Source organism: Kogia breviceps, chromosome 3 (genome assembly GCF_026419965.1).
Source record: "Kogia breviceps isolate mKogBre1 chromosome 3, mKogBre1 haplotype 1, whole genome shotgun sequence".
Classification (NCBI taxonomy): Eukaryota; Metazoa; Chordata; class Mammalia; order Artiodactyla; family Physeteridae; genus Kogia; species Kogia breviceps.
The window spans coordinates 158,780,753-158,795,112 of NC_081312.1; the positions used below are offsets into that span (position 1 = coordinate 158,780,753).

Genomic DNA, 14,360 nt, shown 5'->3' on the forward strand with positions numbered 1-14,360 from the left:
CTACACATTTCTTCCAAAGGTCGTTACCTGCATCAGATACAAAAATATAAACAATTGTTTATTTACTAAGTAAAGTATTAAGTAGTAAGTGAATATCGGTGATTATTAATTAGAAAACAGTTATACTATGGTTCTATGTGCAAAACAAATTGTAATGTACTTAGATGTTATTCTTGCTTTGGTGAAGAATTTCCATTTTATTCAATAGAATATTTTGGGTCACGCTATCCTGTTATACTCTTTTCACCTTGTGTGTGTGTGTATGAGAGTTCTGTCTTTTTTTGCCCTCTTTCTAAATTTTATTTCACTAAGCAATGTTTTAATATTTTAATTTAAAAAATAATATTTAAAATTACTGCAAATATTTAACCATAAAATTCTTACCTCTCAATGATGAACTGAATTTATTAACAGAATTAAACTAAACCTAGAATTGTATAGAATTAATTAATTTTACATTGTATCTATGTTAAAATACCACGTGAAACACATATTTGATGATGTAAGATTTATCTGCTCATTATGTAGAAATAGGGAATTCATTTAAAAGCTGAACTCTCTTTTGAATATGAGGGTAGATAGTTTGGGAGGCCCTGTCCAGACACAGTTCTCCCACTGAGCCCTCTTGCTTCAGTGTTTTCTCTAAAGTCAAGTTAACAGTGTTTTTGCTCCATCTTGCTTACAGAGTCAGCTATCTTAATGAACTTAAGGTCCTGAAGAAGAAATTCACGTGTATAATTGAAAGTGTCACATCATTTTGTGACTTGTCAATTCCCGTTTTGTGCTCTATAGCAAATAGATCATCTAATAACACCAGCTAACAGTTAACAAGCATTGTAACTTGTTTGATTCTTACAAAAACCCTAAAAGCTGGGATTTGAGCCGGTCTGGCTCCAGAGTCTTAATGGAATGCTATAAATGGTGACAGAGACGTAGATCAGCAGGTTGCCTCTTGGTGGTAGAATGTTTTCTACTAGGTTCTGAAGACAGCCTGTATAAACTTCACACCGTGGTGAATTATCGAGTTTACCACATTCACATTCATCACTCCTGATTTTTTTTTAAAAAGTCCAGCTTGAACCAGTTTCATATCAATAAGACATACATTCATGATCTTGTGCAAATTTATAATGACACTGAATTTGTTAGTAAAATGTTTTTCTAACATCTTTATAGGTTTCATGGCACATGAATTCCTATAGATTTTCTCTATGTCCATTTTGTAGCTTTTGTGGTAGTGTAAAAGTTTCCTCTTAAACTAGTGATGATTCTTGAGTTTGCATGCTACTACTGTCTTTTCATTAATGATTAGCACATTGATAGATTATCAGTTGATATCATCTGCAAAATAATATGTTGTAAAGCAAATAATAAACAGTTTGACCATGTACAAAATCCCTTTAGCTGTGTATTGCCTGATATTGAGCAAAGTTATAGTAGAGAGACCAAGATTATTTTGTTTTTATTTTGAAAGGCCTACAGTATGCAGCCTTTCTCCAGGACAGCAACCCCAAACAAGGTGAACTAATTTTGCACTATGTTATTTTACTTTAATTCTGCTTTTTTAAAAATTAAATTTCTCTTTCTTTAGGCTAGCTTAGTTAACTCTTGCTAGAATTGTTCATTAAACCATACTATCTTTACATTGCTTCTAGTTTTGGATTTTGTGCTCATAGGTTTGCTTTTTAAAAACTTTCTTGTATTGAAGTGGCATTTCACATATTATGATGTTGATCAGACTGAATGTAGAGTAGCTGATTTCTGGTGAAATCCAGTAAAAATGCAAGCCTAGCTTTTTGGCATACATTATTGAGTATTAGTCAAAAGCACTGTATAAATGAATTCTGTTTACTAAAAGACAAACCGTAGGCAACTCTACCTATAATAAACATGCTTATATCATTTATACCTCAGAAAAATGTTTCCTGGATTCAGAATGTAGTAACTTTTGAACTTGACTTTTGCATGTTTTGTATATTCTAAACAGCTATTGCAGTGATTAAAAGAATGAACAGCACATACATTCCCAGCTCATACTTTCTTTTATATCAGATAAGAGTTAGTTGTATGCCATTATATAAACATATATCCAAATGTTTCTCTACTTTTACTTCATTTGAATTACACTTTCATTTCTATAATTTTTATGAAAAACTAGGTCTAGAATTAAACACCCCATTGAAGAAAGATCCGTTTTCATCCTCGTTTCATAGGTGGATGGGAGAAGGTAGGGATAGACGAAGGTAGGAGGTGATATGGGGAGGCTGGAGCTATGGACCAAAATTGTGTTCTCTTGCTTCCTTTTCTTAGTTAACCTAGTAACTATCATTTTGAGAATCACAGGAAGATGAATTAATGTAAAAAAATTCAAATGATGAAGAATGGCAGTTTCTTTTGTTAATAATGAGTATATATAAGCCATGAAAATCCTTTAAGATGTTTCTGAACAGATATGAGGAAAATATTCTGAAATCCTTTGTTTTAAACTTGGGAAGAGTTAATTTTAAAAAAACCTTATCTCCATTGAAACCCAGATCATCAAAGATTTTTTGATACAAACATTGAAAGAGCTAAAATGCAGCTTACTTATGAGCTCTGTGAAAGGGGTACACCAATGATTGTTATTTTAGTACAGCCAGGCACCACAACTTACTGTGTCTCTGTGGCATCACTGTGTCAAACTTTTTTGGGGAGATTTTTTTCCTACCATGCACAGATTAGGGTTTTCTGTCAAATCAGTATCTTATTATTTTTTAAGCAGTCTGACTGAAACTATTCCTCCATAGTAAATCTCCAGAGTTTATACATCTGCAGCAAATAACTAAAAATGGTCATGCTTTTTTCTTTATTACTTTGGTTGATAAAGACCGCCAATTTCTTACTAAAAAGCAAACCAAAAAGTTTACATTTTTGTAGAACTTACTAACGTACTTTAGCCATGACTCTGAATGTGGGTTGGAAGGTGTGAATTTCAGAACAGTAGCAACTCCCTTCCCTTTTGAAGGAGAGAGAGTAGCCTTCTCATATGGTCAAGCAGTAATACATTTGAGCCTTAGGTGCCAGTGAGTCAGTGCTTACTAGACAAGTGCTCTATCAAAGCCAATTTATTGGGGGAGTTATTGATGTAAGAGGGAATGAAAAAGATGCTCTCTCCCAGAAGCAGAGTAGACAGTGATTTATAAAAAGAAAAATGATGGCAGAACCCAAGTTTGAAATTTTAAGATCCCCATTGGGAAGTGGCCTTGATAACACTAAATGTGGGTTTAACCCTTATTCATGTAACTACCACATCTACAAAAGAAGGTTGAGAATTAATCTATCACTCTTAACGGGTATTTTTTGATAAAAGCTAAGAGTGATATTTATGAAGAATGAATTCCAAATTAGGGGAACTTATACTATTCTCCTGTTTGTGTTTAAATGGTACTGGCTGTACAAAAAAAGAGTGTAACAAAAAAGAAAATGTTGAAGAAACCTGTATACCTGCAGTTACGGTCTTTTATTTCCAGGAATAGTCCCAATAAGAAAATAAGCCTGCTTCCTTTTTTTTTTTTTTTTTTTTTTTTTTTTTTGTGGTAATGTCCTTTGGAGAATGTGATTAAACCTTTAGTTTCACATTTTCAATTTATTTTTCCAAATTCAACAGACCCTGAAAATTTGACAACCTATCAGAACATGGACATTCTGATTAATGGTTATTTTCAATAAAGCATCCAATACCATGGATGAGAAGATAAGAATAGTGAGCATCACCATTTATTACTATTCTCTCTGTTCCCAAAGTATGCTAAGTACTTAGTATATTTTTTAAAAATCAGAACAAAACAGAGGTTTGTTTATTTGAAATACTAAGTTATAGATCTTGCTTTGGGGTATTCCATTTACTGAAGAACTTATCCCATAGACTATATAAAAACAAAAGATAATGTTAGAACTGGGATTGGCTTTGGACTTATTTCATTTTGGACTGGTTTTGTTATCAGATCACCTTAAGATATTTCTGAATATTAATATGTTTAGGAGAGAATTAAAAATTTTAAAAAGCGAATTTCTAGGTATTTTTTCCCTCTTGTTTTAACACAGTAAATGTCTAAAATTGTTTATAATGCCTAACTTCTGATGGACTTTAGTTTCAATTTTGTTCTTAGTCATTGCAGATATTGACAAAATGTCATACGAAACTATTTTGTATTTTTTGTAGGACTGGGAAACAGAAAATCATGACTGGTATTGTTTTGAATGCCATTTGCCTGGAGAGGTGTTGATATGTGACCTGTGTTTTCGTGTGTATCATTCCAAGTGTTTGTCTGATGAGTACAGGCTTAGAGACAGCAGTAGTCACTGGCAGTGCCCAGTTTGCAGGGTGAGTACCTATGAGCTTTAATGTGCTGGTCAGAGGGGTGGAATTCATTAATAATAGCTGCACAAAGATATCCCAGGTGGTCTTGCCAGGTTAATGGATAAAGTACTGGAGGGTGGGGGTTATCTACTGCAATGTTGGTTAATGAACATAGAACACTCATAAATGAATATCACAGGACACACATTCAGGGTATGGATTTTAGAAAGTTTCAATCATGTAAAAATATACTCTTTTCTCTTACTTTACAATTCCCTCTGGATTGTGTGACTCTTTAATGGATAGCCTTTAGGAATCAAGAACCACTCTCTCATACCAAGGTCTGTTCAGTCAGTCCTCTCTGCTGCTCAGAAAACACAGGTAGCAAAAGGCACATTGTTGGAAACGTTCTGTATCTACTTCCCATTTTATATCCATGTAATGTTGCCTTTATTTTTTGTCATATCATGGGTTAGTTTATTTCTTTTATTTGGAGGGTGGAGGGATGGAACAGTTGTATATAAAGAATTCTACAAAATGAAATAGGCTGGTAGGTAAAATAGGTACTTCCCACAATTATTTTCATTCATATTATTTCCCCATTGAAAAGTATACATGGCTGTGCTTGTTGGTTGCAGATGTGGTATGTGTGTATATGAGTGATGTGAGATGCCTAAACACTACATTATGTATGGCATTGACGGTGATCAGTAAAGAATTATTTGATTGGAACTTCTATTGTTTTGTACTTACAATTGTTAAGATACTTACTTGGAACCATGCAAATTGCCCAGATTACTTATGAGTCCTGTTGGTGAATATGTTTTATAATACTCATTTATTCGTCCAAAAAAAGTTTTGTCTTTATAATTATCTCCTCTTTGGTATCAGCTAAAAATTTCCTGGCTCATTTGCCAGCACGATGAGCAAAGTACAGTGTTCATTCTAGTCTTCCCTTAGTGTCTGTGGCTTTGTATTACCTTGGTATGCTTCTTAACAGCACTACTGTACATATTCATTAGGCAGAAAAAAAAAGACCGTAGGGATCACATTTTTTAAAATGTGTAATGATGACTTGTAATCAAATGCCTAAATGCTAGATAAGTCGCGATAAATCCCTAGGTCTCAATAGATCAGTATCAGGCCTCAAGGTATAGACCTCCTCTTTGAGGTCTGCAGGAATTATAATGGCTACAAGAAATCAGTGTTATTGGTCGTGTGGGAACTGCATTGATACTCATAATTTACTCTCATGGATTTGTGTTTTACCAGTAAATATCTCCTGGTTTTTGGTAACCATTTACACTAGAGGATGTAAAGAATCAATGAGATCTGAAGAACAAAAGCATTAATGTAATGAAAATATAAAAGAGGTGTGGTCACTGATCAAATAATAGGGACTCAGGGACTTAGTAAATACAATTCTGGACACACCTGTGTCTTTATAGCCATAGCTTTTTAATATCTAATATTTAGTTCATATTCTTATAGTAAAGAATTTAAACAAAAACACTGGGATTTTTGAGGTTGGGTTAAACTAGATGGTAGATGTTTTATATTCCTTACATGAAGAATGGAAGTTGAACACTTAAACCTTTGAAGAAAATGTGTAATACTTTCTCCATCAGAATTCACTATCAAGTAGTCAGATTCCATTTTCTAAATGTGTTTGCTCTACTCTTTAGTGATAAGATGAAAAATTTTAAATTTCAGTGAGTTGCTGGCTTACACAGAAACGTGAGAGCCAAAGTAGAACTTAGCCAATCCCATCCTGCCTTTCTCTTCTTTCCTTTGGTTTTCTTTTTGTCTTTGTCAGGTTAGATATTTTCACATTGTGATATAATTATGCTTACTGAAATGATGCTATGAGTCAATAAAAAATTGTGATTCACATATTCCTTTCATAGACTGTGAGCTACTCTTTCGTTAGACTCAAAAAGCCTGTGTCTGGGTTAGGGATGGTGAGTTTTAGCTTGAGCTTTAAAAATTCCAAAGAGACAGTTATTTCTATGTTAGATCTGTTCTATTTTTTAAATAGTTATGTTCAAGAAAAGGATAAGTGCTAACAGTTTCTATCCTGATAAAAGGGATAATAATAACCTTGAGATTCTAAGAGAATTTTAAATATCTTGTTTTGGTTGGTTTTGGGTTAATTTATTTTTTTAAACGATGTGTCAAGACTTCCAGTAAAGCTGTTTTTAATAATCTAACATAAGAGTGACTGACCAGATTTAAATATCCTTGGGCTAAGAGAACTAAGTCTATAGACTGAAACTTAAAAATTATGGTTCCAAGTCAGCATAATGACTTCTCTACTTTTCTTTGAAATTAATGTTTGGAAAGAATATATATTAATTAGATTTACTAATGAGGAATTTTGAAGATAAGGTGCGAGGGCCAAATTTCAATACAGGAAAAATAGTGGATAGAAGCCAATCACTGCTATATAAAATTGAAGATGAAAACATTTCTAATACTTTATAGTGGTCAGAAGACTTGTCTTTATATAACCTCTGTCCCTTACAGCATTGAATAGGTTACCTCTCACCCAGCTGTCAGCTGTTACCAGATTCACTTCAGCTCAAGTAACTTTATATCATATATCTGATGAATTCCAAAATATCTTAAGAAGTTATTTCTTAATTTTTCTCAATTTAGAATAGTTTTTTCAGTTTTCATAATAAATCTCAAGAATCTCAGAACCCTGAAGATATTTATTTGGAATGTATGCCTTTCTAAACAATAATTAAATTATTATTTTACAAGTACAGTAGATTGTTATTGAAATAGAGCCTATGAATATCAGATTAGCATTTTGCTTTGAAAAAAGTTCAAGTAATGTCCTGTTTCACACTCCTGTTACTGAGAACTCTTATTAATTGAAAATTAAAAAAATTTTAATTACTTTTTAAAAAGTTTACTGTAAAAAAAAAATTTAAATAATTTAGAGGAGGATAAAGCAAAAAAATAAAATTCCCAGAAATATGACTGCATCATAGGTGAATGTGCTCACGGACCTCTCTGTGCGCACATGCACATCCATTTGTATCCATCTGTGTAACTGGATGGATTGATGGCTTACATACACTGCTGGATCATAGCCAGTTTGCTTCCTCAACAATGTCCCAGACATCTTTTTTCTACAATGTGAAAGGGCTTCCCTGATGCACTTTTATGTTGTTTCCATGTGCTGCCTGACCAGCAACACTGCACTGAAGCTCACCTGTCAGGGTGGGTGGGGGATGGGACACCACCGTGTTTGGGATCGTGCCCCCCTTACAACTGGAAGAGCAGTCTGCTCATAATTTATTTCTGTATGAAACTGAAGTTTATATTTTGTTATATTTAGATATATTTGAATTTTATATTCCTGAAATAGCCATGAATTTTCCAGGAAAAGAGAAAACCATAACTTTTAAGTGAAAATTGTTTTAAAGATTTTATTTGCCTAAAGGATGTATCTTCAAAACAAAATGTAGTCAATTATATTTTTTAAAAAGAGAATTAATTTACATATGTCTACCTAATTCTGTTTGATTGCCTTCACAGGATAAATAAATTCATTGAAGTGCAATTCTTAAAGGATAGGCACATTTCAGTTTGTGATTTAAAAAAATCACCAAGTTGTCCTTCAGAAGATTATACCCATTTATACCAACATTGAAAGTATTCTCCAATTTTTTGTTACCAATTTTATAGGTTCCAAATGGATATCTCATTTTAATGTTCCTTCATTTTCATTTATATAGTTTGCAGGTTACAAAGTCATTTTTTCCTTGATGCTGTAGTTGCAGAAGGCAGGCCTGTGTGTGAATGTGTATGTATGTATGCATGTCAGAGTTGTATGCATACACGTGTGTATGCATGTGTGTGTCTTGTGTGTACGTGTGTGTGTGTGCAACTATGTGTGTACGTGTGTGTGTGTGTGTGCGCACACACTGCACACTTGCTGGCCTCCAACCCTGCTGGTAAACATCATGGTACTATTTGAATGATATCTACTTGGATTTTTTAATACATGGGCAAGGTAACATCTTACAGGAAACCCTAAGACCACCCCCCAGGTTGGTGCCATGTTGCCTTTTAGATCATAGCTATCTGGTAGATCTTTCTATGGGCATGGAAGTGTTCTCTCTGTGCTGTCCAGTAGGAGCCACTGGGCATGTGTCTGTTGAGTACTTGAATGTGGCTTGGAGACCCAGGAACTGGATTTCAGTTTGGCACATGTGGCTTATGGCTACTTACTGTATTAGACAGTGCAGTGTTATAACTGCATATCTAAATGCCTGTAGTACTCCAAGAGAAACATTTTGGTATAAAATGTCAGCCTCATGAGTGGCCTGGCATTTGTTCTCCCCATTAAGCCATAGTTACGACTTGGAAGAATTCTAAAGAAAGGTTATAAACCAGCTTGAGCCCTGCTGCTCCTCCTCTGCACAGCAGATTGTACAGCAAGCACTGCATTGTGCCTGTGTAAGTTACAATGTGGTGTAATGTAATGTATAGTGCACAGATCAATGGCTACAATATTTGATAGTGCTGTGTTTGCTATTAAGCTGGTACTTCCTAAAAATCAGAAGATCAACTGCAGGGGAAACTGTATAGCAAAACAAAATAGTTGGCACTTTCCAGGCTAACAAATTCTGAGACAGTAGTATTTTGAAAGGTCCCTATTTCCTCCATCCTCTTTTAATATGTTCATGTTCCTTACATAAATGAATTTTGTTTTTATAACTTTAAGGAGTTTTAGATTCATATTACTGCTTCTTTCAAATTCAGTTAAATGAAAATTTTATGTTTGGACTAAAATCTGTCATTAGGGAGCAGAATGTAGGGCTCTGAACTGTGCTCCTATGGAAAGTACTAGAATGGGAAGTCTGCAGTGACCTCCTTGCCTCCTTTTCCGTATTTGGTACGCTGTGCTGCTCCAGTGAAATCCATCCAAAGATTTTTTTTTAAGTTGGGATGTCTTTTTTTTTTTTTTTAATTGAGGTATAGTTGACATACATATTACATGTTTCAGGTGTACAACATAGTGATTCACAATTTTTAGAAGTTATATTCCATTTAATTATTATAAATATTGGCTGTATTTCCTGTGTTGTACTAAATATCCTTGTAGCTTGTTTTATGCATTGTAGTTTGTACCTCTTATTCCCTTACCCATATCTTAGGCTTTTATAATTGTCTTATAATATAAAAATGTTGTATTACTGTTTATATCCTTAACATCTTTGGTTCACTTTACATCCCATTTATGATGCACTTGTTGTGACTTATATATGAAGGGATCAACTTAAGTCACAAAAGAAAAAATACCATTCAAAGTATTGGATAGGGGATATATTATTCCAGTATGTCTTTAAAACTATAAAATACTCATCTGCCCACAAATGTTTCATATGGTATTTTTCTCTGTTTAAGGGTCACAAACTTAAAAATTTGTGTTAATGTACAAATGTATGGTGAATCAACTTAGCCTACTAATAAAATACAGAAACACAAGAAAATGTAGAAAGAAAATGAAGAAGAATTCATATGGGAGAATTTTACTTATTTAAGAGTACTTTGGTTCTACATCTAATCCGCAAAGCTCTCCCAAATTTGCAGCGCCTGATTCTCTGATGCTTGACTAGTAGGCCATCTAAGGAGATCCGTGGAAGGGAGCTACACTAGTAGGAATTATTCCTAAAATCTCCCTACTACTGCAGCTTCTCCTTAAAATATTTAGAATGAAGATGTCTATTTTACAGGAAACAATACATATATACAGAAAGAAGTCTATAGAAAGCATTTAAAATTAACTTTTAGATTGGATGTTAATCCCCAGGTACTATATATTTTTTTTCACATGGGGTATAGTATACTCATTAGACAGCTACTGAAAACAACGGAATTTAACTGTTTACTAAAACTAAATCAAGACTGAGTTGCTATTTAGGAGGTCACCATGGGTACATACTGACTTGTCACTGTTAACTTAGTTCTGAGTAAGTTATATTTGAGTCATTTGTACTTGTGACTCATGATGAAAGCTATTTCTTGAAACTGGAGATAGAAATTTACTTCTGAATTCATTTTTCGTTCTTTTGGGTATGTAGGGAGTATAGTTTTTTTTAAATCTCAAAATTAAGGAGAATTCTCATTTAATGTTCAGAGTGAAACAGGACAAAATGTGAAACAAAAATATTTTGAACGTATATTCTTTACTCCATGTATCTACTGTGAAACTGTAACTATTCTTGTTTTCTGATTAGTCTTCCTTTTTAAATGTGGGAAGTTTATTAATATTTTCACCCTGAAAGTAAGTACCTTTACCTTCAAGATACATATTATTAATTCTGGAGTAGAGATTTGATTTTTAAATAAAATAGAAGAAGCGTTTTTTAGAAATGTAGACAATCATAGTATTAAAAGCTATGAATGAACATTAATCAGATTTTTTTTTACAATTTTTAAAGACAATGGGGTCTTATTTTTTATACTCACAAAAGTACAAAATTAATTTTTAAGATCCTTGTCTGAACCAATTACTTTATAAGGCAGTTTTGGTATTCATTCTGGGCTTTACTAGAGGAAAAAATAATGGCAACATTGATAAAGGATTTTTTAAATTGGATCTAGGATATAAAATTGTAAAATCTCATGTATTGTTATATAAGCTCTTTATAAAACTACCTGGAGCCAAGCAAGCAAGAAAAAATCTCCACACTTTCCGCATTGCCTCCCCATGATGAATTTAACAAGTTACAGTCAGAAAGGGTTGGATGTGAGTGTGAAATGTTTGGGGTGTATTTTGTCCTTGAGATGTATCTTTTTAGTGGCTTTTAAAAAATGTTAATTGAGCTTTATCTTTTATTTTTAGCTATAAGGGATTAAAGAGAATAATAGTTGGGCTGGTTCCTACATCAAGATGGTTACAACTTAATCTAGATAAATAGAAAGCTCATTTAGTGTTTCCAGTATTGATGTACTGAAAATATGTACAAAGTGCACACAATTTCCTTTTATTGTCTCTGAAGGGGATGAGGCTGGAGAGGTAGGAGTGGGGAGGTAGGGGAAGGAGTGGGGAGGTAGGTAGTGTAATATTGGCTGGTTGTCAGCCTCATTAAGCAGAGAACATATGATACTCATTCCGCGACCCCAAAACAGAGACATGTAAGTTATTTTCAGAAGAGAGAATGGAAAGGTTTACTCCATTGAAGAATCCGTCTTCCCCCTCTGCCTTTTGAATCTTGTTACTTCTTTAAAGACTAGTGTTGGTAGAAGGTGGAAGGAACAAGTAGACACAACCTGTGTTACATAAACTTTTTCGAATGTCCCTTTCCTATTCTTAAATCCCTGTAACATGCTGCAAAAGAACTTAAAGTTATGTCCAAAAGTAAATTTAATCTTGAATGATAAAATTCGTGACATAACAAGAATAACATAACACCCTTCTCTCTATAGCTAGTATTATATAGCAATTTCTATGTGGATGGTAGTGGATATAGAAATACTCCATGTTTTCACAATATCAGTCAGTTGTGTGACTTGTGGAATTAATTTGAGACTATACTTTAATAGTTGGTAAATCACCCTAGACTGGCAGATACAAAACTGATTATATCATCTGAACTTAGTCAAAACCTCCCAACCTCAATCAGAGAGCAAAGAGTTGACTCTGTTAAAATTGATAAATATAGATACAGCTGAAGTAGCATTCAGTGCTGTTTTGTAAATCTCTATGAAGAAGTCTGGAAACCTTCTTAGTGATGTTAGTGATTAGTGTGTTAGTGATTCTGTAGGAGCAACTTTTCAAGTAGGGAGTGCTTGGCAGTAGAGTCATGTTTGCCAACACACTCCAAGAATCCACCTCAAGATGTTCTTTGTGGTTTGAATTATCCTCCAAGTTCAACTTTTATCTATGAGTAAGAAGGCATATTTGTGACAGCCTAGGGGAGATTTTTTAACTTAAGTTTCTTTAACTTAAGTTAAAAAAAAAAACCCCAAAAAACTAGTGCCAGAAACTCAAGTGCAAATGATTGTTGCTGGACTGGCCGTGGGAGATGTAGGATGGAGCTATAGGGAGTCATGCACTCCAAATGCAGAAGTGTTTAACCAAGTTTCTACGCTGGTGCTGGCAGCAGGTGTGGTGTTCTGTTCTTCTACTCTTGTAGAGGAGACTTAATTTAAGTGTGTCGGTACTGGGGGTGAACAAGACTGAACATTGGTATATTTTTAGAAGACTGTGCTAGAAAGTGATTGTCATTGAGGGGCTGCTGGGGTCCCAGTGGTACAGAGGAGAAATAGTAGGGCTTGGCGCCACTCCTACCAGACCAGCTGTACTGTTAAAATCTCAAATATTGGGTTTCTTATAAATTCTTTGATTCCTTTGTATTCCAGCATTACAAGTGGTTATAGAGAATATTGCAGAGCCCCTGATTTCCTTAACATAGGCAATTTATGTGCAGCTAAAATTCATTGGGATTCATTTCTATTCTGTGATTACAGATAGTTATGGAGGAGAGCTTGGAGCTTCCTGGTTCCTCTGACAATGTAGGTAATTTATATTCAGACTGGTGTTTCTCCAATAAGCCCCAGAGGCCATCTGTAGAGAATCACTGGATGTGCTTGTTTAGAACACATCCTTGGGGTTGAGGCTCAGGAGCTTTCCTGCACGCTCACTAACATCAAGTGAGCCTCTGATTGTTAGAGGACATCAGCAATATTTAGGTGTCATCTGACAGTGAAATGGTACATTAACAAAATGGTTTATAGTGGCTAGAATGTGCTAACACGGCTTGGGTGTGAATAAGTATTTCACATTTTGGAAGGATCTTGTATTGTTGAGTTCAACTACATGGAATGTTTTTTTCTAGTAGGCAATGAAGTTGGTTAGTAATGACTGCCATTAGTTCAATTCAACTAGTATTTATTGAGTATTTACTATTTGACAGATACTGTACGAGGCCCTGGCAAAAGAACACTGAACTAGACCATCATGGACCCTGCTGTCATAGAACTTATAGTCCAGGGGTTCGCAAACTATGACCCATGGGCCAAATCAAGCCCACCACCTGTTTTTGTACTGCTCATGAGTTGAGGGTGGGTTTTATACTTTTAAATGGTTGAAGAAGAAGAGAAATAATATTTTGTGACATATGAAAATTATAAGAAATTAAAATTTCAGTATCTACACGTTTTATTGGAACACAGCCCTGCTCACGGAACACATGTATTATTTATAGCTGTCTTCTCACCACAGTAGCAGGGCTGAGTAGTCGAGACAGCCACCAACTGAATGTCCTCAAAGCCTAAAATAGTTACCATCTGGCCCTTCACAGAAGTTTGCCTGCTTCTGGTCCAGCCTGCTGTGGGAAGAACATTTTGGGTGTTGGGAATCCCCAAGAAAGTGGGAAGCCCTTGTTAATAACAGACTTGGGAGCTTGGATTTGGCGAGGTGAACAGCACAAATATATTATCTAAGGAAAAGAGCCCTGGATTTCTGATTTTACAGTTTTTTTCTTTTGGATACTTGGTGTATAGAAGTGGCATTTCCAGAAGTTAATTCTCTGCTAAAATATGTTTCTACAACTGAAGTGCCCTATGTTTCTAGGGCACATTGAAAATTCCAGACCATTCAGTCCTGAATGTTCCTTCAAGTAATGGTGCTTGGGCATCGTTATCAATAATCAGCTGTGGATAAACCTTGACAGGATCAAAACTTGTTCCTACCTGCTTCCAGCCAAAAAACACTGTAAGGCACTGAGCATGGCTGAATTACTTTATTCATGTTTTGTCTTGTGGTATCTACCTAGACTCATTTGGTTTGCTATAATCCAGCAATTATTGTAACTGGCTTAAGAATTCCTTACTCAAGAAGATATTCAAGATTTTCTGTTATTTTTCCCTTAAAGGGAAGCAGCCCCTCGGTTATCTGTAGTGATTCTGTAATATACCTAAGTAATATACCTAAGTGCATCTTAGGTTAGTGGATGTCTTATCCACCTTTGTAACACAGCTTTGGCCATGTGATTTC

At 34.6% G+C, this 14,360-nt stretch overlaps 1 protein-coding gene across 50 annotated transcripts in view; it reads left to right on the forward strand.

Moving 5' to 3' along the window:
• The window catches only part of ZMYND11 (zinc finger MYND-type containing 11), a 128,086-nt gene that overhangs the window by 86,551 nt on the left and 27,175 nt on the right, over positions 1-14,360 (forward strand). For 19 of the 50 annotated variants that reach the window (XM_059056844.2, XM_067030145.1, XM_067030126.1 and 16 more), the window contains 2 exons: positions 1,475-1,519; positions 4,202-4,363. The exons of 14 other annotated variants lie outside the window; for them this stretch is intronic. In XM_059056844.2, coding sequence (XP_058912827.1) covers positions 1,475-1,519; positions 4,202-4,363 — 207 coding nt within the window. Of the gene's footprint in view, positions 1-1,474; positions 1,520-3,655; positions 3,743-4,201; positions 4,364-14,360 lie in introns of those variants that run through there. 17 more of the 50 variants (XM_059056847.2, XM_067030132.1, XM_067030151.1 and 14 more) reach the window with 2 other exon arrangements.